Source organism: Scardinius erythrophthalmus (genome assembly GCF_964197995.2).
Source record: "Scardinius erythrophthalmus genome assembly, chromosome: 16".
Classification (NCBI taxonomy): domain Eukaryota; kingdom Metazoa; phylum Chordata; class Actinopteri; order Cypriniformes; family Leuciscidae; genus Scardinius; species Scardinius erythrophthalmus.
The window spans coordinates 13,777,660-13,802,515 of NC_138236.1; the positions used below are offsets into that span (position 1 = coordinate 13,777,660).

At 39.0% G+C, this 24,856-nt stretch overlaps 2 protein-coding genes across 6 annotated transcripts; one reads left to right on the top strand and one right to left on the bottom strand.

Annotated features, from left to right (window-relative positions):
- Positions 1 to 1,782: 1,782 nt before the first annotated feature.
- Positions 1,783 to 12,801, bottom strand: sphk2 (sphingosine kinase 2). 2 transcript variants are annotated; one of them, XM_081389441.1, is made up of 8 exons: positions 12,704 to 12,801; positions 9,951 to 10,125; positions 8,586 to 9,026; positions 6,624 to 6,773; positions 6,424 to 6,518; positions 5,955 to 6,070; positions 3,847 to 5,572; positions 1,783 to 3,586 (listed from the first exon to the last, which is right to left on the bottom strand). In XM_081389441.1, the coding sequence occupies exons 3-8, from the start codon at positions 9,007 to 9,009 to the stop codon at positions 3,524 to 3,526; spliced, it is 2,574 nt and encodes an 857-aa protein (XP_081245567.1). In that variant the 5' UTR covers positions 9,010 to 9,026; positions 9,951 to 10,125; positions 12,704 to 12,801; the 3' UTR covers positions 1,783 to 3,523. The 2 variants fall into 2 exon arrangements, with proteins under 2 accessions (XP_081245567.1, XP_081245566.1); XM_081389440.1 differs by having other exon boundaries at positions 8,586 to 10,125; positions 12,704 to 12,769.
- Positions 12,802 to 14,122: 1,321 nt separating this feature from the next.
- On the top strand, positions 14,123 to 24,765 carry cnot3a (CCR4-NOT transcription complex, subunit 3a). 4 transcript variants are annotated; one of them, XM_081389437.1, is made up of 19 exons: positions 14,123 to 14,293; positions 14,910 to 14,970; positions 15,112 to 15,179; positions 15,297 to 15,371; positions 15,630 to 15,719; positions 15,909 to 16,037; positions 16,133 to 16,228; positions 16,385 to 16,598; positions 16,724 to 16,851; positions 16,996 to 17,046; positions 17,307 to 17,357; positions 17,443 to 18,358; positions 18,771 to 18,876; positions 18,977 to 19,118; positions 19,293 to 19,377; positions 19,641 to 19,839; positions 22,254 to 22,386; positions 22,471 to 22,596; positions 23,183 to 24,765. In XM_081389437.1, the coding sequence occupies exons 2-19, from the start codon at positions 14,946 to 14,948 to the stop codon at positions 23,279 to 23,281; spliced, it is 2,733 nt and encodes a 910-aa protein (XP_081245563.1). In that variant the 5' UTR covers positions 14,123 to 14,293; positions 14,910 to 14,945; the 3' UTR covers positions 23,282 to 24,765. The 4 variants fall into 4 exon arrangements, with proteins under 4 accessions (XP_081245563.1, XP_081245562.1, XP_081245564.1 ...); XM_081389436.1 differs by having other exon boundaries at positions 14,128 to 14,293; positions 16,379 to 16,598; XM_081389438.1 differs by lacking the exon at positions 17,307 to 17,357 and having other exon boundaries at positions 14,155 to 14,293; positions 16,379 to 16,598.
- Positions 24,766 to 24,856: the final 91 nt, after the last annotated feature.

A 24,856-nucleotide genomic window follows, 5' to 3' on the forward strand; every position in this document is an offset into this window, starting at 1 on the left:
AATATCCACACACGCAGCGTCCATTGCATGGAGCAGGGACCTCTGATCTTGAGCCCGATGCTCATACAATCTCCACCTCCAAGCGGAGAAATACTCCTCAATAGGATTGAGGAAAGGAGAGTAAGGTGGTAGGAACACCATGACCATCCTGAATGAATGAATCGTGAACCAGGCCCTGATGAGCGGGCCACGGTGGAAATTCACATATAAGTCCCATATAATGACATATTGTGGTAGGTGAGGCCCTACGAGACCTCTCTCATTTTCAGGGATCAAATCAAAATGAAGGCAGTCCAAGAAGATGAGGAGCTTCTGTGTATTGTATGGGCCAAGTCTGGGGATGTGAGTGGCCACACCATTCTCAGATATGGCAGCACTCATAGTTATATTGTCCCCTCGCTGGCCTGGGACATCCACCATGGCCTAGTGGCCAATAATATTATATATATATATATAAAATGGTACACATATATGGTATTCATGGTATTATGTTCTTGACTAATTTTGACAATTGAACAGACTATTGTGCATGTGATGACTTATACAATGAAATGACGCTGACATGTTGTGGAGCGAACAACCATTAGACTGAGAATCAACAATCAGTTTAGATCAACAAGATCTATTCACTTGTAAATTGTTCTAAATGTAGGCTACCTGTACGTAATCATTTGCAAAGATGTGCTTAGACATTTGCAATTTGATGAAATGAATGAGAAATTCAATTCTGTTGTGAACAATTGCCAAGTGGTTTGGAGGTTTGTCCATGTTGTTTTGAGAATGTCATTTCTGTTTCAAGAAATGAGCCAAACCAATGGAGAAAAACTGTAAAACATCACCGAGAGAAAAAAAACAAAAACATTAAAAACTTAATTTTCACCACAGGGGATCTTTAAGACATGTTAGTGCAAATTGCTTTCAGTTAAAACATGCATTTAGTCTGGGACTAGGCTTAAGCCTTGTCTGTGAAACCAGGGGATGAAGTTTTTATTTAAACTAATACTGAAACAGGCGTTTATAGCTTAATGTTGGTAAAAACATCATTAAACGTGGTCACAATGGAGAGTAAGCAACAGGGAAGTGGCTAAATTAACCAGACGGCCTCCAATTGCACATGAACAGTTAAAGCATGGTGTAGGCCACAGCCTTACTCATGAAGACAAAAGAGCACTAAAACAATGTATCGCTTCTAAGGGAAAAGGAGAAGAGGCGAGTGGAGGGAGAGAGGGCAATGCTGACTAGCTGTAATCTACAGGAGCAAAAGGGCAATGTAGTACTAAACATGGGGAAAATAAACCGCTCAATAAGCTGATAGGAAGGCGGAGACACTACAACAAAACAAGATTGTCGCTGAACCGTGTAGTGGAGATTAGTAGACTGAATAGAAAGATGAAGAGCTGAAAGAAAGAGAGGAAAAGAGTCAGAGATGACGACTTCCTTGTTTACCAACTCACGCAATCCTGATAACCAGCAGGAGACAGAGAGAAGTGAAACACTGGGCTATCAGCCCACTGGTGCCTTACTCATCTTGTCTGAGGGGAACTTGCATTGTTTTCCACCTCGGAATCAGTTTTGTATTAATTACAACAGTGATTGTGCAAAATTGTCACGTTTTTCATAGTTCAAGCTCCTTTTTGTTCTCGTCTACCCTTGAGAATGTGCTAATTGAAGAGGAAAAAACATTCCTAAATGGACATTAAACCGGAAAGAAAACATTTATCCTCAGTGTTCATAGAGATACCTCTATATAAAGCAAGAGCAAAAGACAGGAGAACAAACATGCAAGGTTTCATAGTTAAATTTTATCTGAAACTAAACTTTTAAACCATACAGAACTAGGAAGTGTAAATAATATGTATACATGTTTAATATAATATTCTTTTAATAGTAATTACAATCTTAATACAAGCATTGTAGAATGAAGAGACATCTTAAACTGCAATTTTCAAGGTGAACAGCAGCTTGATACCAAATTTATTAGATCACTCTAAAGCATGGTACAACAAAAAGGAAGGAAATATAGGGAATGAATAACAAAAACAAATAACTGGCCATTTGATTGGAGCTGAAAATCGTTTTGAGAGCGCAGACTCACAAACAAAACAACTAGATTTACAAATCAGCCGATGCTTAAAAGCTGAGGACAGTCGTGATCAACAGAAGCTGAAATTATTGCACTAGAAAGAACTAAACAGCCGTTCGGAAATACCAGTCGAGTAATTGGAGTTAAATATTATTTACTAATCATTGCAAATTCAGAAATGAGAGCAAAAAGAGGTTGCAGTTGTCAAATTGTGGTCCTTTGTAAAATGAAAAGGATAGAAGAAATGCAGATAGGCCATTTCTCCAATAAATATTTAGGTAAAATTCAAAAGCACTGGAAAGGCTCCTTTGCGATCGTAATCAGCTCCACAGCTGGACTTTCAACAGTTCCTCTTGCTCTAGTGACTCAGTGTTAAAAATTGTTTTGAGAGAAATAGACTAAAATGTTATCAAGTTACTGATCACTAAGAATTCTTCAGGAAAAGGATTTAAAAGATGCATTGGCAGTTGATCCCTAACTTCCAGTTCTTTCTTCATTTCTCTGAATAAAAGTAAGCAAACACTATGCAAATTTGTCTTAACTTAGAAGACATGATAGCATATGCTTCGATAACATGGAACTGAAAGTTTTCCAAGCTTTCATTCTATGTTCGCTATGTAGCTAGTCAATTAACGTCATAACCATGACTGTTGCATGCTTTTTTTTTTTTTACACAGTCTAGCAATGCAATATATATCATAACAGTCCATGTTTAAAGGTTCAGTTCAATCCACACTGATTGTGTCCTAAAAATACCTGCAAAAATTTATGCAAGATGCAAGAACTGATAAGATTTCTGATCAGTCTCATCAAACAACGGTTTCCAGAGCTGGACGGAGACTTAGTTCAATGTAGAATGAACTGAATTGCTAAATGAGGATTCAGATTAAGTGTGAAACTAAGCAATTATGTAAATTAGGGAGGGTTGACCATAAAGTTCAGAGATGGATAAGGCATTCCAGGGGTACCTATTATGCAAAATGGGTGGAGCCATATTTGAATGTGGGTGTGGCAACCTAAAAGACAGCTTTTGTTTTTAGTGTTTGTCTGTGTATTTTTATCACTCTCTGAAATAAGGCAAGAGCACTATTGAGAATCTATGCACAAATGCATACTAAAATGTATACACCATTTGGACACATTCAGTTTTGCCATTTCCTTTTTATGTAGACATTGCTGCATTCTCTTTCTGACTACAGTGAGGGTAATTCAAGTGTAATCCTACAGTCATGCAATAGGCCGCAAGTTCTCATCCCTTCGTTAAATTCAAAAATACTCCTTGCATATGCAGCTTGAATAAGCAATCCCTTAGTTAATCCCAGTAAAAGCCGTGATTGCAACTGCTGGCTTTCTGTTTCTCTCTCCCCCAATTTGCGGATGGCAAAATGTTATATAATCCAGAGCGTCACGCTAATCCTTGCCCGTTTAGTTCCAAACAGGTCAGAATCTTGTAATCTTTATTCCAGAGTCTCCAACAATCAAGCGGGCTATGGAGGGATGAACCTGGGACAAAAGAATGTGCAATCAGAAAAGTAAAATAAAAATAAAAAGAAGAACAAAATATATAATTTTAAATGCTTAAAGAGAATTTAGGCATCATAACATTGTTAAATCTTTATAATATATTGATTATGAGATTTGCTAGTGTCATTAAATTATCATTCTTTAACATTGTTAATCAATGAAATATCAACTATCTCTTTAATATCAGCTGATAACTAATGTGGTACTGACATATTGTGCATCCCTATACTTCCACTTACCTGTGCCTGCAGTGGCCCATAGGGCACCAGCTCTCCATCTACAGTGAGGGTTCCTCGAGGTGAAAGTGGCTGAAGGCGGAATGCCCGAGCAGAAACATGACTGACGTAGGGAGAGCTTAGAGACATATGAGCTCCTCTCTCCATTGCTAGAAACAGTCTAAGCAGCGTTGCCCGGGAAATACCAGCCCGCACAAAAGTCAGATGGATCAACCCATCATCAAATTGAGCCTGCGGTGCAGCGAGAAGATCTGCTCCCAAGTGGGACTGGTAGATGGCAAGCACTAAGACGAAATCGCCCTCAATAGTGACCCAGTCACGTGTAGGGAGAGGCTGGTCCAGAGGAGGTAGCAGATCATCCTCTGGCAAGTTGATGGATGTCAAGTGATGACAGTTCTTCAAGGGTCCTGCGGGCTCTGCAAGGTCAAAGTTGAATGAAGGGGTCGGTGAATGAAAAGAAGGCGATGGGGAAGACGAGCTGGGAGTGTTGGGACGCGGTGCGAGATAAGAAGAGTGGGGAGAGGCGCAAGATGGAGACGAAGGAGGGGTCGGCGAAAGGGACAGAGAAAGGGATGGAAATTTTGGAGGGAGAGAGTTTGAATGTGATTGCTGGAGAAGGGAGAGGGGCCGTGGTCGTGAGGGGTTCTGGTTCTGGTCCATAGTTTTAGTTTTGAAAGCTTTGAAAGGAGACTGGCGGAATGGAGAGGAAGAGATGGTGAGGGCTCGCTCGCGAGACTTGTCCAGAGGAAAGGCCTCTCTCTGAAAGTAGGTGCCATTAATGTCTTCGTCTTCCTTCCCATAAGCTGCCACCTCCATGTCTTGGTCAGTGTCAGCACCAATTGGCTGGCTGAAGAAGGCATTAATAATCTGACTAGAGGGAAGCGAGTTTTTACGTAATGTGTGTTGGATGTCAGGTGGCGTTGTCTGATAACTCTCGTCACACTCATTTACCTCATCTCTGTCACCCAAATCTCTTGCTTTCATCACTCCTTGTCCATCTATATCATCCCCACCTGATTTATTATCTTCTTTTCCATTCCCATTATTTCTGGCTATGTTGTCACACTCTTCCCTTTCGGCTGATTCAGAGCTGGTCTCTGACGTCTCTTCCATCTTTTCTTCTGCTTCCACCTCTCTCTCTCTGTCTTCTGCGAGACTGCTTGCTCTCACTACCCCAACCCCTCTTGCCCTCTCTCTTCTCCTCTCCCTCTCCCTCTCTCTCTCCTGCCTCTCCAGTTCTCGTTCCCTCTCTCTTTCTCCATCTCCTTTACGGAGACTTCTTTGTTCACTCAGGCCCATGTCAGAGCAGGTGCGGTGGATGGGCGCGTGACAAACTCCCTCCAATCCTTCGGTAATGCTGCGTGAAAGCGGCCTTCGGGGCAGCTGAGGCATGGCATCGGGGAAGGGGTTGACCATACCGGGTGGCAAATAGGAAAGACGACCCTTATAGGACCGCAGAGAAGCCAATCTCACCAGTGTTCCCAGAGTAAACCGTGCTGAGCCCAGCCCTCTGTAGCGCTCACTCTCTATATCCACGTCAGACACAAAACCCCAGGCCACAGAAAGGAAAGAGAAAAGCCTCTTGGGAGCAGATGGGTGCCCATTCTGATTGGATGTGGATGCACATGGGCTGGTTGTAACAGAGACCAAGTCCATCGGTTTAACCCCACCCCGGCACAGCAGAAAACAGCAGTTGAGGAGTAGAGGCTCCCGAAGGCACATGTCATATCTGAGAGACAAACAAGAAAATAGATTCAATCACATTTAGAACACACACACAAAAAAACATGGCTCAAAAAATTATTCAAATATGGAAGTGAAACAGCACAACAGATTTTTTTTTGAGAGTGTAAAAGTAGGTACATTGCCACCAATACACCTACACATAGAGCAAAGCAAACAACTACTGAGAAAATGTATGAAACTCATCTTAGTAAAAGGAAAGTAGTTTTTGTTGTTGTTTTTTTTACATAAGTGTTTGGAATGCGGGTGAGTAGATGACAAATTTAAAATATTTGGTCAAACAGTTCCTTAAAAAATAAGGGAGGCTCTCTGAAGAACTACAGATTTTCGCACAATGTGTCCCAGGTGAGCTTAAGTACATTTCGTACCCTGCGTAGTGGTTTATGGAACCAGAAAGTGCATTTCCAGAGCCACAAGGCAGAATTCCCACTGGAGTTTTTATTGCTTGTTCCCAATCTGGCCTTTCCATAAGGCCATTTATCACCTGCAGAAAAAGGGAAACAGATTAAAACGTAAATAATCGTATTTTTACATACAAAGCCTGTGGTAGATCAGTCAGCTACAACAGAAATCAAGCTTATGTCATTCAGAATGTTCTACACCTCCCCGGCCCCTTCATTTATTTAACATTTTGGTAAATGTTAGCATGTTTTCAGCTACCAATAGAGTATTGTTCTCAACCATTTAATGTCTTTTACCATGCTTTAATCCATTACACAGGATTCCACAGACTTTCCAGAAAAATTACCAAACAAATTTCCTGCAAAAAGTCAGTAGATTCCATCTGGGATTTAAACTAAGTTAATATATAATGTAACAGAGCCACATGATATCCACCTCGTGCAACAGTCCATCTCCAGATACAATGATTATTCCGTCCCATTCTTGTAGTGAGATCTCTCTGATTAGCTCACGTGCATGATTCTGACGCTCTGCACAACAACAAAAATACATGCATCACATCAGTTCAATGCAATAATTCAGATTCTTTATTCTGAACCATTTATAGTCACAGCATGTGTGCGTGTTGTTCTTACCTGTCTGTATGAGGTTGTAGCTGATGTTGGCTTCTCTTATCATTGGAAGTATGTGCGTTTGACACCATTGCATTGCCTGACCCCGGCCACTGAATGGGTTCACCAGCAGCAACAGTCGACGGGGACGGGGCAACATGCTTTTGCAAAATTCTGCACAAACAAAAACAAGCAAGTGAGGATAAGACCTTCATTCTAAGGATTAATACTAACACTAAGCCAGTCCAAAACTATCTGAAAGTAGACATCATGATGTTTTAGTGGATGTGAAAAATAAGTAAACACATATCTGACCATCATTTCAAAAATTCTGATAAAATTCTTAATGGATCATTTCAATTCTATTTTTTACAGTATTTTTTTTACAGTATTTTTTAAAATTTTCCAAAAACAGAATCAATTCTTACATTAATGTTTAAACTGTGTGGTCTCTGAGAACATTTCATTATGTTCTGGGATTTGAGAATTTGGGATAGGTCTCATCTATCCAGAGCACAGTGCATAATAGTCCTGATCTTAACCTAGATGTTATGTTTGTTTTTTAAGATTGAAGGCTTCTTCCTTCAAACCTTCCCATCATGTGGGGCAAAGTGATGCTTTTTTCTTTTCTTCAGACGACTGATTCATGCATTTTGAAATTAAACAGAGGCAAGACTTTCCTGTCAATTCCTTGATGTTAACTTTTCCCAAAAATGTAAAATTTGTTTCTCTTGATTTAAACAGCTGATTGTGAAATGTTGTGTTTCAGTTTTGCTTTAATTATAGTTTAACCAATCAGTATAACTGAAATGATTAAATGTCCTTATATTCAAAACAAAATACCCAGTTTTAAATGGATAGTTCACAGAAAAAATTGTCATGATTTACTCCCCCATAAAATTTTCCAAACCTGTATGAATTTCTTTCTTCTGCTGAACACAAAAGAAGATATTTCGAAGATTGTTGGTAACCATACAGTTGACGGTAGCCATTAACTTCCATAGTAGGAAAAAAAATACTATGGAAGTCAATGGCTACCGTCAACTGTCAGGTTACAGAAAATCTTTAAAATATCTTCTTTTGTGTTCAGTGGAAGAAAGAAATTCATACAGGTTTGGAAAAACTTAAGGGTGAGTAAATGACAGAATTTAAATTTTTGGGTCAACTATCCCAGTTGCACTTACATTTTCACACCACTAGACCTGCCAATCTGAATTTCTAACACAAATTACAAGCCAAAATATATTTATTTTTTATCATATAAAGGTGTTTTAATGATTTACTGAACTGCAACGACTATCACTGACAACTAACTACAGCACAGCAGTTAAAAACAGGGACACAGCGACAACACGCAGCATCTGTTTTAAGTCAATAAAGCCTGGTGCATTGCTACCGAATGATCTGCACTACTGCACTAAGGCTGTATTTTCCCTGCCACAGACCCACCCATTCTCTGACCGTCAATGACAGCATGTGGTACACATTATGAGTGAAAAAACAAAGGAAAAAAGGGAAGGGACAGTTAAAATTCATACACAAATGCAGACATGATTCATTCTCACATAAATTTAGCTCAATATACAAGTAATCAAAGTGGCATCCTATTTACAAGACATAGCCTACTAATTAACAACATTAATGCAACAGCACTGACTCAGGCGTCATGAAAAATTAGCAGCATCCAGCATCCATTATTTTCCTATTATTTATATCTTCAGTTTTCAATTGAATTTTAAGTTTAAGTTGTAGTAATGTTGTCCTTAAAATATTTCAAGTTATCTTCAATTTACTTTTTAGTTATAGTTCTTCAACTTAAATTTATTTCAGGTAGATGGCAAGGCAAAACGAATTGTAATGTATATATTTTTTAGCAGCATCTGAAAGCATTTTTCAATCTGATAGGCTTTCCCACAAACATAAGCACAGACACACGTAACTACCTGAAAACAAAGCATCTGTGAATGATCAAACCCTGACACCCACCTGTAGTGGAGCTGACATCCATCCCCCTTAGCAGGCTCTGTATAGCAGCGTTCCATTTTTCCGCCTCAGCTCTGCTCTCTGCCAAGTACGCCCTCACCTGTCTGTGTCTGGAGACGCCCTTCCGACGTTTACCCGGAGGGTACCAGTAGAGCACCAGCAAAGGAGGGGCAGGCGATCGTGGGCAGCTGCATCCGGTCAGCTCTGCCAGTGGCAGGAGCAGCCTGGACTGCTTCCCCGCACGTGGAGACAACCGCTGGACGTGGACGTGAGTTGGTGTGAGGGTCAGGGCATAGTTGGTGGAGGCGGGGCTGGAAGGTAAAGATATGCCTCCAGGACTGTTGGGGTTGCTGTTGCTGTTACTTCCACTTCCCCCTCCGCTACTCCAACCGCTGAACTGTCCATGCAACAGGGCCTCCTCGGTCATGGACGGGCTTTCGGGGCCTGGGGAGCGCATGTTCAATGTCTGGCCTCAAAAGTATGTTTGGACTATACAGCTTGAGTGCCTCATGCAGAGGTCTTTCTTCTGTGTTGTAGTGAGATGACTTTCTGGACGGACGCACTAGACGTTTAGAGATATTTTCAAACGACTCAGCTTTTTTAAGCCCAGTCCATGGGCTTTTGCATAAACTTAATGTTACACAAGTTATGAATGATGAAAGTGCTTCAACAGGTGTCTATTCAAAACAAAAAGAAACTTCAGCAGGCTTTTCTATCCCTGATAGTGTTAAATCTTTCCCATCAGTGCATTTTGCCTGGAAACAATGCTAAATCCTCTAACTATCACTTGATCAAAACACAATACACAAAAGAGATTTCCAGTTTAGTATCTCAACAAAAAACAAAGATGCACAATTAAGACAGATTATTTGCTTTTCTCAAATGTGTCTGACTTCACTGGCAAAATATGAGAAAATGCATAAGTCGTTTGTCAAGATTAAACGGAATCGTGTGTGCGTCTACATAAATAATCATTAAACGACATTTCTTAAGTTACTAACAAGATACTTTCTTACAAGTTGTTTAAATAAAATTGGAAGCACAATTTCAATTAACAATGCATTGTTTAGGGTCAGAGAACTTACAGATGACTAAAAATAAGCACACATAAAGGTTATAATAACCCTATAAATGCTACGAAAATGTTCAGTGACAAACAAGGACAAAGAGCAGAGGTAACGGGCTGGACGAAGATAGTGTTTGAGAAGAACCAAATGAAACCTTATCGAGGTGGACAACTAATAATACAGTTCCTATCCAGAAACAACAAGGTTGAGGAAGTGATACAGATGAACTACTGGTTTGGTTTTGGTCCAAAACAGCATCAGAGATTGTAGTAGTGCTGGAAAAACATGTATTCTAGCTCACCCGATAAAAAAATGCCAGAAAATCCAGGATTTGATATCCATGAACACTGAATTCATTTCTTGCAGGATAGTCCTCAAAAAGAGAAATAAATAAAACCCAGAATAAAGAAAGAGGTGGAGTGCTGGAACAGGGTTTCAAGTCATAGTCATCCTCTTTATCCACTGTTATAGGTGCCCTGAGAGAGAAAAAAGAAAGAAAGAAAGAAAGAGAGATTACATTTTCGAAGATTAAACGCAATATTCTACATCTTACAAAGCAATATAGCTCAAGTAATAGCCTATATTATTCTGAACAGAAGTTTAGGACCTTCTGTTATACAAGATACTACCAAAAAGTTCAAATGTTTGGACTTGGTGAGATATAATATTTTTGATCATATCATTACAATTTTACAACAACTGTTTTCTATTCTAATATATTTTACATTTTTATTGTTCCTGTGAAGGCAAAGCTGAATTTTCAGCAGCCATTACTCCACATGATCTACCAGAAATTCTGAGCTGGTGCTCAAGAAACCTCTAATTATTATCACAGTTGAAAACATTTGAGCTACTTAATATTTTTGTGGAAATCACGATACATTTCCCCCCCAGAATTCTTCGACAAATAGAAAGTTAAAAGAATAGCATTTATTTGAAACAGTAAATACTTTTACATTGTTACAATATATTTCTGTCACTTTGATCAGTTTAATATGTCCTTGCTGAATAAAAGTATTAATTTCTTAAAAAAAAAAACACACACACACCCCCCCCCCCCCCAAACTTTGGTGTATCTCATGTATCAGAACTCAAGATCATCAAGATCATCTTTACTGCCCTTTTAATGGAATGTGTTGTTAATTTGACCCTTGACCTGCACCTCACCTTACCAGACTTAAGTAATCAGATAACTCATACTGCAATATCTTCAAAGGTCTGATATCAGCAAAAAGGAACATGCTGAACAATACAATTATGTTTCTCAACAGAAAGAGTGTGGCAACCGTTAGTATGGAGAAATGTGAACAGATGGATTTAGTCTAAATACAAAGTTCATAATTCAAAAAGTCCAGGACTGTGGTTTGCCACTGTTAGGTAACACAAATACGCAGAGCTGTGTCATTTTGACCCAAGCAGAGAGAGAGAGAAAGAAAACAGTCTGGGGTGGAATTACACACATGTCCCGCATCAATCTTGGATGACACCACATATGTAAATTTCGTGATTGTGCCTGAAACGCAACACCAGGAAGGTTGATGAGTTGAAATCTAATCGCAATTTCAACTCAATGGAGAACAGGAATGTCTGAAATGCAAACTGACGACATATTCAACAGATTAAGATCTCATGGTACAAGATTATGGCAGACAGGAAACGGCTGCAGTTGAGAGGCCCAATATATCGACACATAGTCTATAAACATCTGGGACGAGACGGACGGCTGTGAAGGATGTTTTGACTGTAGTTCAACATCTGCAGACTTTGTTTTGGAAGTCAGCAAGTAATGCTCAACGCAGAAATATGTGACTCTTATCACAGCAATCACGCACTTTAATTTTCTTCCGGTCCTGCTTGTTAAGACTCATGTGAAATCAATGCCTGGCAGATTTCCATAACTGTTAAAAAAAAAAGAAAAAAGAACAACAACCCTGTGATGTCCACTTCGCCCCCTTGTGTCCTTGCAAAGTTGGGCAGAGACACTGTCAGGAAAGCAAGACCCACAGAAGACCAAAAGTGCATTCCTCTCTAAAGCTTCACCTTTCAAGAGCCAAAAGAGTACTGTTGATTGTCTGGGCTTCACACGCATGATTGCACACTTTGTCCCTTTTATCACCAAGACTTTTTACTGCATCAATGATATGATAATATTCTTCATTCAGATACACCAAAGCTATTTCAAGTCCTTTGACTTATAATTAGTCAGCTAAAAACCTCAAAGATCATAAAAGAAAAAAAGGATGACATTTACACAGTGTAGGTCATTCTTTAGGCGACCAGTTGTGAATTCGATAAATTCACAGGCCTACAATTAATGCTTAGCAAAGGTAAAAGATACAAAGCTCTGTTTGACACATACAAATATAATAGCCACCTGAAAACAAAGTGTCTCTTGAATGAGGCAGGTGGCCAGTCAGCTGTCACAGTCATACATTCATTTAAAAGTGTTGCAAGGGGGATTTTAACAACTGAGTGAACTTGTATTAAATTAGGGATTTAAATATAAAAGGGTGCTCATATGAGATTTGGGAATTATGATGCATGATCATAAGTGGATGAAAAATCAAGCTTGTATGCTTTCTTAAAGGACTATCAAATGAATTGCAAGCAAAACGTGAGTTCAAAACATCAAATAAACTAATGGCAAGGAAATTAATAAGTGCAACTGCAGTTTCTTAGCAACTCAGAGACAAACTCGCATATCAACATAGTTAGCTGATGACAGGCCAACACAGGGAACTAGTAGCAGCTATATCATGACATTGGTATGAGTGGACTTGTTCGTGCTTAACGGAAGCAGTTATAACCTTAAAGCTGGAAAAGATAAAACACTGTTTTATCGATAAGAACAATGTACTCAGAAAACATGTTGTTATTGTCATTTTAAATAGCCAAGCCGACGCGGAGCTCAGAGACATCAACCTGAAAAACGAATCTGTTTCTGTTTAATTTCTTCATCAAATGAGGTGTCCTAGAAACTTGTATGTGTCTTTCGGGGTATAATGACTTTAATAATAGTAATAAACGACAAAGCGAAATAAATACCGGACTTACCTGTTTTTTTCTGTTCCCCCTTCATGGCGAGTTTTCCAGCTTTCCTGAGCTGTAGGGGAGGCACGAGCGTTTTCAGGAAGTCTATCGAAGCGGTGGGCGGAGAAAAGCGGATGATTGACGTGATAAACGTACAATCAGGAATACAATCCGTCTGGCCAGCCCATATCTAGGCGATAACACACTCTTTTGCTCGATACTCTCTCCAGTACTATATTCAGTGCTGAAACGCGTTTTTGCTACATACATTGTTTCTATTTTGATTGTTGATGAGAGAGACATATTTTGCATTCATTTTATTGTAAATATACAGATACTTACAGTTAATATTTCCGTTACTTTTCACATACACGTTGTGCACATCTAAAGTTAAATCACAGATATAAAAAAGAAAATGCAAAATAAAGAAGATATATATATATATATATATATATATATATATATATATATATATATATATATATATATATATATACATATATATATGTGTGTGTGTGTGTGTGTATTATATAGAATATAGAATAAGACTAAAAACGGAACATATTTTAATCACATTTGTTAACAGACGATAACAGAATTAATTTTATAGTTTAATTTTACGGAAACTAAATCAAATTTGTAATAAAATCATAATTGAATAGTCATTTATACAGTAACAAACATTATATAATTAATATTAATAATAATATAAAATAATATAATAATAAAATGACCTCTATAAAGATTTTAAGTAAATTGGTAAAACCAAAATAAGCGAGGGATTGCTTCAAGGTTTCACAAAGAAAACATTATGCAAGTATCTGCATGGGTAAAACGAATGAATTAATATTAAAGATATCTATTTTAACTCAACTTCCAAATTATGTTATTAAATAGATCCAATGAGAAATGGTGGAGGGGGTAGAAATAACATATTCTAATTTTATAATTACAATTATTTCCATCAAACAAGTGGTGGATGAAATTATAATGTATTATTATTAGTAGTATAGCTATAAAACAAATCCCATAGGACTAGGGCACATAACTATATACATTTTATCAATGTTATTTTGTATGTTGACAAAAAATCTGAGTAATCAATAAAATTCCATCATTATTACTCCCTCAACTGACTTACAGTAATAGATTCCTTTAACAGTTATAAAACAAATAGATGTTTCTATTCTAAAATTCTATTTTCCTATTCAAACTGGTCCAATTGTTACAAATGAAAAAAATAAAAATTGTGCTAAGAACATGCATGGACTGTAAAGTTAAGACCCCAGGATAAATCAATTTTTGTGAAGATGACGGCCTTTTTCCGTAAATATAACCTTTGACCCAATATTTGATCCAATTGGATCAGCGGTCCAGCGGAAATTGTCACAACTTGAGAAATGATTGACAGACATTTTTAACGAATCATGAGAACGGGAAAAAGACGAGAGGCGGGAACTTTAGCAGCGAACAGTGGGCGGAGTCTGCCGTCCATCTTTAATGTACTGGACAGAAGGGACTGTCGAGCTGAAAACATTACCAAATTTGAAATAAGTAATTGGCGGATATTTTGGTCGTGGCTGTCACATAGAGATACTGACGCATTTGAAAAAGGTATACGACGAATGTGCATTCAATTTAAGAGTTGAAATCCCCCACAATTTCTATTGGAAAAACTATATGTGTGTGCTAGCAGAGCGTTAGCCGTCAGCGCTGCTCGACATCACAACAACAGCAGCTTAATCCACGTTAACTGCATAAATAAGCAGTATACGGTCTATATATACTGACAGGGTGACATTTTATCAGTGCAGATGAGATATGGCGATGAAATGCTGCTGATCTAACACGTTAGCATCAGATTGGCTAGTGCTCAGTGATCAGAGGCTGCGTAAACACTGGTTGTGTTGGCGTAACGGTATACGTGATCTAAACTATGGGAAGGATCAATGAAAATTCTTGATATTTTCTCTTATTCTGGAGGATTGGAAAGTTACGCAAATAAAATTGCGTGTATTTGTTGACCCGGAAAGCACTCGAGTAAAGCATAACTTTGAAGTTATTAATCGTTTTCGGGATTCAGACAAATAGTGTAACGTCAATCGAGCAGGATGTGTTGATATCATTTTCTATTGAGATGTGATTTATCTGTCAGGAGCTGTAGAAACGCTTTCCATCTGCTTCACACTGAATACTGTGCAAGTTAACTGTCTCTCTAATGTGCTTGCAGTGACAGAAGGCATGAAGACAGTATCATAGCGAAGCCATGGCTGATAAGAGAAAACTTCAAGGTAAGACATTATGATGTGGAAAAATATAATGTAATTTTCTCTCTACTCTACCCTTGTACACAGCAGTTTCTGTTCAGAGATTTTTCTAAATCATCATATAATCTCATGATTTATGCATAACCATATGCTTTACACAACCAGGTGAAATAGATCGATGTTTGAAAAAAGTTGCTGAAGGTGTCGAACAGTTTGAAGACATTTGGAAAAAGGTGAGACGTTAACATCTCAACAACTAATGCTTAATCCAAATGAATGAATAAGCGAACGGAATCACGCACCTGTTGTCATATTTTACATCTTATTAATTAATTCAATTTTATACTCAGCTTCACAATGCAGCCAATGCCAACCAGAAGGAAAAATATGAGGCTGATCTCAAAAAAGAGATTAAAAAGCTTCAGGTAAGAATGTGCTCATCTGACATTTAGTTTATTTTAAGGCTTTCTGGAATGGTGTGAAAATCCACAAGCGGAATAATAGAGATGCATTCCTTGCTGTTGGACTAGATATTAGCACTCTTGGAACACTGCTTGGCCAAACAATTTAGAGAAGCAGAAGAAACCGTTGAATAAAAGTAATTATTGTACACTTGCTTTAGAGCCAAGGGAAAATATGTGTTCTCAATCAGTATAATTGTTCTCACCTGTTTTTCTTTTTAGCGACTAAGAGATCAGATTAAGACATGGGTGGCATCCAATGAGATCAAAGACAAACGGCAGCTAGTGGAGAACCGCAAGCTTATTGAAACGGTAAAAGCACATTGTCGGATTCCTCATGGCTCTTTTATTTTAATACTCTTGTCACAGTTCCCAAATTTTCTTTTGTACTATTGATAAAAATATGAATGCGTTGTTAAATTCATTTTTAGAAAATATTTTTCCCAAGTCTTATCCAGCAAGCTTGAAGCCCTTAACCTGACTCTGTCTCTTTCTCCTCAGCAAATGGAGCGCTTTAAGGTGGTTGAAAGAGAAACCAAGACAAAGGCCTACTCTAAAGAGGGGCTGGGCTTGGCTCAGAAAGTAGACCCAGCACAGAAAGAGAAGGAGGAAACGGAACAGTGGCTCACGGTACCAGAGGGATCACAAATAACAGTGGGGGGGATTGAAAAACTTTTAACAGGATGTAAGTAGTGCAGTAATAACATGATTTCTCTCTCTCACAGAACACAATAGACACTTTGAACATGCAGGTGGACCAGTTTGAGAGTGAAGTTGAGTCCCTCTCTGTTCAAACGCGAAAGAAGAAAGGAGACAAGGAGGTCGACATTTCATTTTTTATTTCCCCTCCTTTCTTTTGACCACTTTCCTAATTTATTATAGCTTGATTCGTTTTTTAGCCTTCCTTCTATTTTGCAAACACTCAACATATTCTCGTATTGCTCTTTTCTGTTGTTTGTGTTTGCCTTCAGAAACAGGATCGAATTGAGGAGCTAAAGAGGTTAATCGAGAGACACAGGTACCACATTCGTATGTTAGAGACCATCTTGAGGATGCTGGATAATGATTCAATCCAGGTTGAAGCTATCCATAAGATTAAAGATGATGTGGAATACTACATTGACTCTTCACAAGACCCAGATTTTGAAGAGAATGAGTTCCTCTATGATGATCTGGACTTGGAAGATATACGTAAGTCTGTGTGTTTTTAGGAAGGCTGTGTGGACAGTTGCGTTATTTTAAATGAAATGGCTAGTTGTTGACCTACTGAACAACTGTCAAGATAGTCACATTTACAAATATCTCTTTCTCTCTAGCGGCAGCCTTGATGGCGACATCTCCTCAGGGCCAGATGGAAGATGAAATGTTCCTTCAGTCCAGCAGCACACCGACCTCCACCACTTCCTCTTCCCCCATCCCTCCATCTCCTGCTACAGGCACAATGGTAAGCTGCTTTCTTTTATTCTGCCTCATGTCTCTGTCTAGTCTGCAAAGTATCTCCATCATTCATAATCGCTCCATTAATCATGCTCTCTTAGCCACAGAATTGATTGTCTTACTATATATTGTATGTGAATGTTTTGCTCAGGAGATTTCAGAGGATAAGAGAGGTCGATCAACAGACAGTGAAGTCAGTCAGGTAAGACTGCTGTATCTGTTAAAGGTTTACACTCACATGTTGTTTTAAACCTGTATGACTTTATTACAGTGAATGGGGACTGAAACTTTCACTATTAAAGTAATTGTATGGGCACTTAATATAATATGTATTTTACACACAAGTTGTAAAGACCACTTTTATGGTTATTTTCTTCCTTTTTGAAGCTTAAAATGTCCATTACATTTGCATTGAACAGAGTGACCAGAATGTTTTCAGAATGTTCTTGTTTTGTGTTTCAGAATCATACAGATTTGGAACAACATGAGGAAATGACAGAAATGTCATTTTGGGTGAACTATCCCTTTAAATTGCACGCATGCTTAATAAAAAAAGATATTTGTGTTTCTAACCTCGTGGCTTTCTTGCTCCGCTCAGTCTCCTGTGAAGAACGGAAACCCATCTCTCTCGTCCTTTTCTTCATCTGCCTCCTCTGGCTCCTCCTCCTCCTCCTCTTCGCTGGTTTCCATGGCTACTGTTGTCGGGGCCTGCACAGCGGTCTCCGGGGGCAGCAACCTGCTGGGAAGCTTTAGCAGCGCAGTGCAGCAGCATTCTTCTCAGTCTCAACAGCAAGCACAGGTCAAACTCTCCTCAACATCTGCACCCTCAAACAACACACCTAGCCCACCTAGCCACCCCACGCTACCTGCCTCCACTACTTCCTCTCTGCCCAGTTCCAGCACATCTGGCTCAGTTACCTCCAATTCCCAGTCCCAGGTTTCAACAGTTCCTGGGGTCGAGGGCTCTAGACTGGGTTTGGGCCTGGGGAAAGGGGGTGTGACGGTCACCAGCAGCAGTAGTGTGGCTCAGATGCCGGGTCTGGGCATGTCAGGCATGTCTGGTTCTCATAGCACCATGGCAGGGCTTCTCTCAGGCTCTACCCCTGCCCCCTATGCCCAGGCAGCTGCAGGCGGAACAGTAGGTAGTGCTTCCAGTGGTCCATTGGGGAGCGGCAGTGGTAGTTCTGGCATATCTGTACCGAGCGGAGGTGCAGGGGGTGCAAGCACAGGCGCGACCAGTAATGGTACGGGTACAGGGGCAAGTATGGGCTTGCTAGGGTCCAGTCCGGGTCATGGAGCCCTTACCGGAGGGATTTTGAACCTGGTACCGGGGCAGACGGCTCTCCACGGGTCTGCGCAGGTACCCGTAAGCCCAGTGGGCACAACACCTGCAGGAGGAACTGGAGAGAGCCTATTGGGTGGGAATGGAAGCAGTTCTGTGTCGAGTGGAGGAGTAGGGACAAACGTAGCGCCTGCAAGACCTCCCAGTGGCCTCAAACAAAACGGAGCAACCAGTGAGTGCTTTTGAGTCTGGCCAACAAATGTATCTTTATATAGCCCAACAGGTTTTTTTAAACTTGTTCAGTAATGATGATAATAAAATTATTATTATTATTTCTTTCTTTTTTTTGAATTTGTAATTAATAATAATAATAACTAACATGCAAATAAAAAATTATAGTTTTTATTATTTTAAATTATATTTTATTATTAATATCTTAATTGTTTATCGTTGTTATTTTTTAGTTTATAATTAATAATAATTATTATTTACCTTTTTATTGTTTTTATTATTTATTTATTTTATTTATTTTATTTATTGCTGTTTATTTTTCATTTATAATTTTTTAAATGTAATTTATTCATTATTATTATTTATCTTTAATTATTTTTTTTTTTTGTATTATTTTATTTTTCTTCATACAGGTTACAGTGCTGTGGTTGCGGATAACACACCAGACTCCTCACTCAGCAGTGCCAGCCAATCACAAAACAGCCATTCCACGTCCTCAAGCTCATCAACCAATCAAACGTAAGTATACATCCACATATCTTTGAATTGTAACTAATAACAGTAAAATGATTGATTGATTGTCACTGTCTTTCTCTCTCCTACTTCGTCTGTATTATAGTCTGGATAATGGCCCCAGTTTATTGAGTTCTATCACTCTGCCCCCCTCCTCCCCATCACCTGCTTTCACTGACAGCACACCTGGTGGTGGGAGTCTGCTAAACGGCCCACACTCCTACACACCAAACACAGAAGCCATCAAGGTGTGTTTTTTCATCCTGGCTAGACTACATTCAGTCTGTCAGTGGTGCATAACTGACACACCTTAGCTTAAAGTTTCTCTAAAGTCACCCCCATCAAATACAGTGAAATCAGCTTCCCATAGATTGAAAATGTGCTTTTTAATTTAAAATGTAATTCCATTTTGTCTTTCACAGGCTCCTGAACCACCAAGCTCTCTAAAAGCTATGGCAGAGCGAGCTGCACTAGGATTGGCACTGGATGTAGAAATCGCACCCTTAGGTACCTTACACGCTGTGCACCTAACTAATCACTGGAAATAGTTGCTCATTTTAGCCTATTTGACTGAGATGCATTGTTGTACGTTGTGCAGCCAACTATTACGCCTCAGCATCCTTCATTATACCAAGCTTATGAGAAAAATGACTCAACAACACACAGAACACCCTGTCTAACTGCTCAGCTGCAGTTAGTGTGCAAGATTAGACGTTACGTAAGGTACAGAGCTGGTATAATCACAAACACTAAAAATGTCTTTCCTTTAGAGCTGTTCTCAACATCCTCAGCTCCACCTGGACCCACAACGGCCCCTCAGCCAGCTGTTTCAGAGGTCAACCTGCCGCCATCTTTAGGGGCGTGTCCGCTAGGCCCCACCCCCCTCACTAAAGAGCAGCTTTACCAGCAGGCAATGCAGGAGTCAGCATGGACACACATGCCTCACCCATCCGATTCAGAGAGAATCAGGTACACATGCTGCTTGCTGGTCTAAACGTAGATTGAAGAGCCCATATTATGCCTTTTTACAAAGTCTTGATTTTGTTTTTGGGGTTTTCATGCTTGGATGTTTAAAAAAGAAAAAACATAATTTTTTACATATTTTACATTGTTGCTGCTAGGGACGCACAATATATCTGCCACCATATCGTTATCGGCCCAACAAGAAAACTTGGCTGATATATTAAAGCTGATAAATAAAGGATTATTTCCTTTAGCTGATATATACAGGGCTTGACATAAACACCTGCCTACCCGCCAAATGTGGGTGCATTTCTACGGAGCCCCTGTCTGTTTTTTTTTTTTTTTTTTTTTTTGCATTCCCACTCAAAATGTCCCGCTGGCAGTGTTTCAGAGCTCCGTACGTAGGGATGGGAACCAAGAACCGGTTCTTCTTCAGAACCGGTGCCCAGTGAATCGATTCATTGGAACCGTTAGCGTGCCTGCTTAACGATTCCGCTTATCGGTTCCGCTCGTCGAAATGTGACACGACGTCACACACGTGCTGCGTTGTTTTGGTTCGGAATGTAGCAAACACTATGAGTAAACATGGCATCGAGGCAGAAGCGCTCTGACCGCGTCCTAACTACATGCGACGCGACGGCGCGACACGCGATAAAAAGTATCATTTTTCATAATCAAAGTTTAACCAGCCGCGACACGCGACGATTCTATTTGAAACGGATCCTATTTTACTGCGACGTCGCGAAAGTGTCAATGATAATACCAGGTACTATTTATGTGCTTTATTTAATGTTAAAAGCGTGTATAATGTGACTGAATATCATTTACTGCTCCCAGCTTTGTAGCTGTAAAAACAACAATGGATAAGTCACATCATATCTTGAAATTAAACAAATGGAAACAAAAACGTTCAAAATGTGAAGAAAACCCGTGTATTATTTGACAAAGATTGTTTAAGTAACTCAATAGCCTAATCCCAATGAGCACTGTTAATATTCCAAAAGGCACAAGCTTTTCCTTTACTGTTTTCAGTCTGTGTTTTTAGTTTTTATGGCACATAAATGGCAGTTTTATTTATTTTTTTGTCCGGACCAATTAATGTGAAAATTATCAATTTGATCAGATATTAAAGCGAGTTAATACAAACAAATTTGTTTTTAGTTCCTCACCCAATAAGAATCGATAAGAGAATTGATAAGGAATCGGATCGATAAGCAATATCGATAATGGAATCGGAATCGTTAAATTCTTATCAATTCCCATCCCTATCCGTACGTGAATGGAGCGTTTCGTAGTGTTTGAACTTGGACTCAAATATTGAAAAAAACGGTCAGTGCTTAACTCAAGGAGTTGGCAATATATTCACATATTCGAACTTCCCAGATCAATATTCATGAGCTAAACTTTGTTAAAAGACAAACTACACCTATTTACAATCTCAGTAACCTAAACAGCGAGCTACAACTAAATTGTCCTCAAAACGAGCTTTATAATATAAATTTCAATCTAACCAGGCGATTGAGAGACAAGTCTGAATAAGGGACCGTCTGCAAAGTGCAAAACCGTTTTGAAATTCAATTCACACATCACTGCTCTCCTGCTGGTTATACAACAATAGTTTGATAAACTGCATTTGGTGTGTTATAGTGAAGTTATTGAATAATTTCATAAAATAAAATGTGCAAAAGCAGTGAGGTGAAGCAGACCAGTGGGAGACCATTGTAAACTGAATTGGGTGACAGAACAGCGTGTAACATTGAAGTTTGGGTTGTAGCTCATTGTCTACGTTACTGTGATTGTAAATAGGTGTAGTTTGTCTTTTAACAAAGTTTAGCTCATGAGTTATTGATCTGGGAAGTTCAAATCTGTGATAGCTATATATAACTCCTTGAGTTAAGCACTGACCGCATTTCTTTACATTTGAGTCCAAGTTCAAACACTATGAAACGCTCTATTAACGTACAGAGCTCTGAAACACTGCCAGCGGGACATTAAACAGGAGGTGTCTGTCCGAGCTCACAACAGGTTTTGCGTGGGAGCGCAAAGGGAAAGCAAAGTTTCTTGGGGGAATGCAAAAGATTTGAGAAAAAAAAAAATACTCCCATCCCAAATTTTTTACACCACTACGTCCCTTTGGGGGTTCCGTACATTTCAGCCGTGGCGTGTAACGCAGTCACTCCAACTAGCCACTTTGGCTGGTTGAATTTTACATATGTATATAGGCCTATACACATTTCTTTTGTGGTCTTTTAAAAAGGCATCTGAAATAGTATAATATTTCTAGGTATAAAAGTTCCACTTTAAAGGTAGTGACAAAGTATTTTCTATCAATGTCAAGCCATTCAAAAACACAGCAGCTACTCAAGCTGAAGATGTAGGCCTAACATGACATAAATCTCTCTTATTTTTCCCGTCTGTAGGCAGTACCTGATGAGAAACCCCTGTCCTACACCGCCATTCCACCACCAGGTGCCCCCACATCATTCGGACTCTATTGAGTTCTACCAGAGATTGTCCACTGAAACACTCTTCTTCATATTCTACTACCTGGAGGTTTGCATTTATAACTTTTTATATGCATGTTTGTTGGATGTTGCAGTCTTCCAACTCTTTCTCTTGGTTGTATTTTTTCCTTAGGGCACAAAGGCACAGTACCTGTCGGCCAAAGCACTGAAGAAGCAATCGTGGAGGTTCCACACCAAATACATGATGTGGTTCCAACGGCACGAGGAACCCAAGACCATCACTGATGAATTTGAACAGGTACCAACCCAACACTGTTCTCATGCTCATCACTGAAGATAAACATGGCAAACTGAGTTTACATTTCTAATGCTCCTTGTAGATTTGCCACAATACCAGTTTCAGTAGTTGATACCAATAGCAGTGAATATATATATATTACTCACATTAAGGCTACAAGCCATCTTTTTTTTTTTTTGTAGATATTTTTAAAATGAATGTACACTAATTAATCAAGAGTTAAAATGTTTTTGAAAGAAGTCTTACATTCACCAAGGCTGCATTTATTTGATCAAAAATACAGTAATATTGTAAAAGATTACTTATTCTATTTGAATATATTTTCAAATAAAAATATTCTTTGAATAAAAATTTCGAAAGAACAGCATTTATTTCAAACAAATCTTTTGTAACATTATAAATGTATTACGGTTGAGTTTGAGTTCATGCATCATTGCTGAATAAATTATTTCTTTAAAAATCTTATGTAATATTTCCAATACTATTTATTTGCTTTATTATATCCCTAGTTCCTGTGATGTATTGCATTAATAATATGCTTTTACTTCGTTTGGAGACCTTGAACTTGCTGTTTTTCTGTCTGTAGGGCACGTACATTTACTTTGACTATGAAAAGTGGGGCCAGAGAAAAAAGGAAGGATTTACGTTCGAGTACAGATACCTGGAAGACAGAGACCTGCAGTGATTGAAGGAGGACGAGACGGAGAGAGAGAGAGAGCGAGCGATTGCTACGACAGAGAAAACGCTGCTGTTGACATTCCGAGATGAACTCCATGTCGTGGTTAAAGTTGGATGTGAAGTTGGCCTTTTTCTTTAAAAGAGAGAGAGAGAGTAGGGGGTCGAGTGCCTGTTTACATGCAAACATTTGAACCTCCTTTAACGGAGTCTTTTATCCCCGTCATTTCTGTTCTAACTGAAACCCCCCACCTAGCCAAGTGACAGAAATTAAAGGAAACGATTTGGTTTAGGATGCCACAGACAAAACATTTTGCTCGTAGTTTGTGTTTGGTGGAGTGCTGCATTAGCAAGTCTTATCCTTTTAGATGACATATACTGACTATGGTGTATCTGCACTATGCGAGAACCCGAGTTTAATGCATTCGTTGGTTGTTCTTAGTTCATTGAGCCCCTCTGGGAGTGTTTAGGCACTGTGACTTTGCCTTGCGAGATAACGTGTCGACCATTAAATTGCTATGCAATTGAATTCCTCTCGACCTCCCTACCTTTATCATTACCTAAATGTGGTTTTGCTTGACCGCAAAAAAGTTGGCGTTGATAGGGTAATGTTCTGTAGCATCTATCTTACATATGTTCACAAGCAAGGTGGGTTGACGTTGTCAGCCTTCAAAGTGGCGTGTGATTATTTGTCTGTTAAACATGGCATGAGTGATCTCACTTCAGAAATATCTAATAAAAAGACAAAGATTAAAATATGTACAAGTTAAAAACCTTATTTTTCTTTCTTTCAGTGTCTTTTAGGTTGTCCATGGCTGAATATTTTTGTTGTGTGGAAGTGTGCATGTAAAGTAAAACAAAAACCTTCCCCAAATTTCCTGTTATTTTTGAAGTCACATCTTGAATTTATTCTCACATACTCTGCTGGACAGTTTCCCTTATTAAAAAACAAAAAATCATTGTTCCGTTACTCCATTTATCATGCAAAGCTTTTTGAAACACCCCACATTGTGAAACGATCCCATGCGACTTTCCATTCATTTCAGTTTCCTCTTGTTTGGGGAGAACAACGGACTTGACCAACACACAAACTGATATAAATGTGATGAGATGGAAAAGTATTTTTGATGCACAGGGCAGCTGATTGCATTTGTTTATTTCTCTCCAATAAGAAAACAAACACCATCATCCTTGCCTTTTTGACATGGACAGGACAGCATGCGATTGTGATGTCGCTTCGTAGGTTGAGAGGAAACAATAAAAAAACAGAGTTGTAAAATTTCAATAAAATACTTTTGTGATGCAGTGTCAGTGTTCTTGTCTCCATTTACAGGTGGCTGGACCTCTTACACCGTCTTCATGTAAATATTAAAAAACATCCAGCAGTTGCACATCAGGTCCTTATCACTGTATCAGGGTTTATTAAGCAAAAAACTGTTCTGTTTCTTAACCACCGTATTACATGGCTCCTTACCAAATAAATACTTAAATGGCCATGCGTTTCAGTTTTATGTGAGAAAACAACTAGGGCTGTCAGGATAACTACTTTTTGTTGTGCGATAAATGATATTGTAATTTTCAGACC

What these genes read in the sequence shown, in the direction of transcription:
- sphk2 (XM_081389440.1), bottom strand. Translation starts at nt 9,039, where the DNA reads ATGCGCTCCCCAGGCCCCGAAAGCCCGTCCATGACCGAGGAGGCCCTG. An exon ending in GGATGTCAGCTCCACTACAG is followed by an intron (nt 6,774 to 8,585) that starts GTGGGTGTCAGG and finishes TTGTTTGTGCAG; the next exon opens with AATTTTGCAAAAGCATGTTG. An exon ending in TCCATAAACCACTACGCAGG is followed by an intron (nt 5,573 to 5,954) that starts GTACGAAATGTA and finishes TTTGTCTCTCAG; the next exon opens with ATATGACATGTGCCTTCGGG.
- cnot3a (XM_081389436.1), top strand. Translation starts at nt 14,946, where the DNA reads ATGGCTGATAAGAGAAAACTTCAAG. An exon ending in CAGACAGTGAAGTCAGTCAG is followed by an intron (nt 17,047 to 17,306) that starts GTAAGACTGCTG and finishes TTTGTGTTTCAG; the next exon opens with AATCATACAGATTTGGAACA. An exon ending in TCCGATTCAGAGAGAATCAG is followed by an intron (nt 19,840 to 22,253) that starts GTACACATGCTG and finishes TCCCGTCTGTAG; the next exon opens with GCAGTACCTGATGAGAAACC.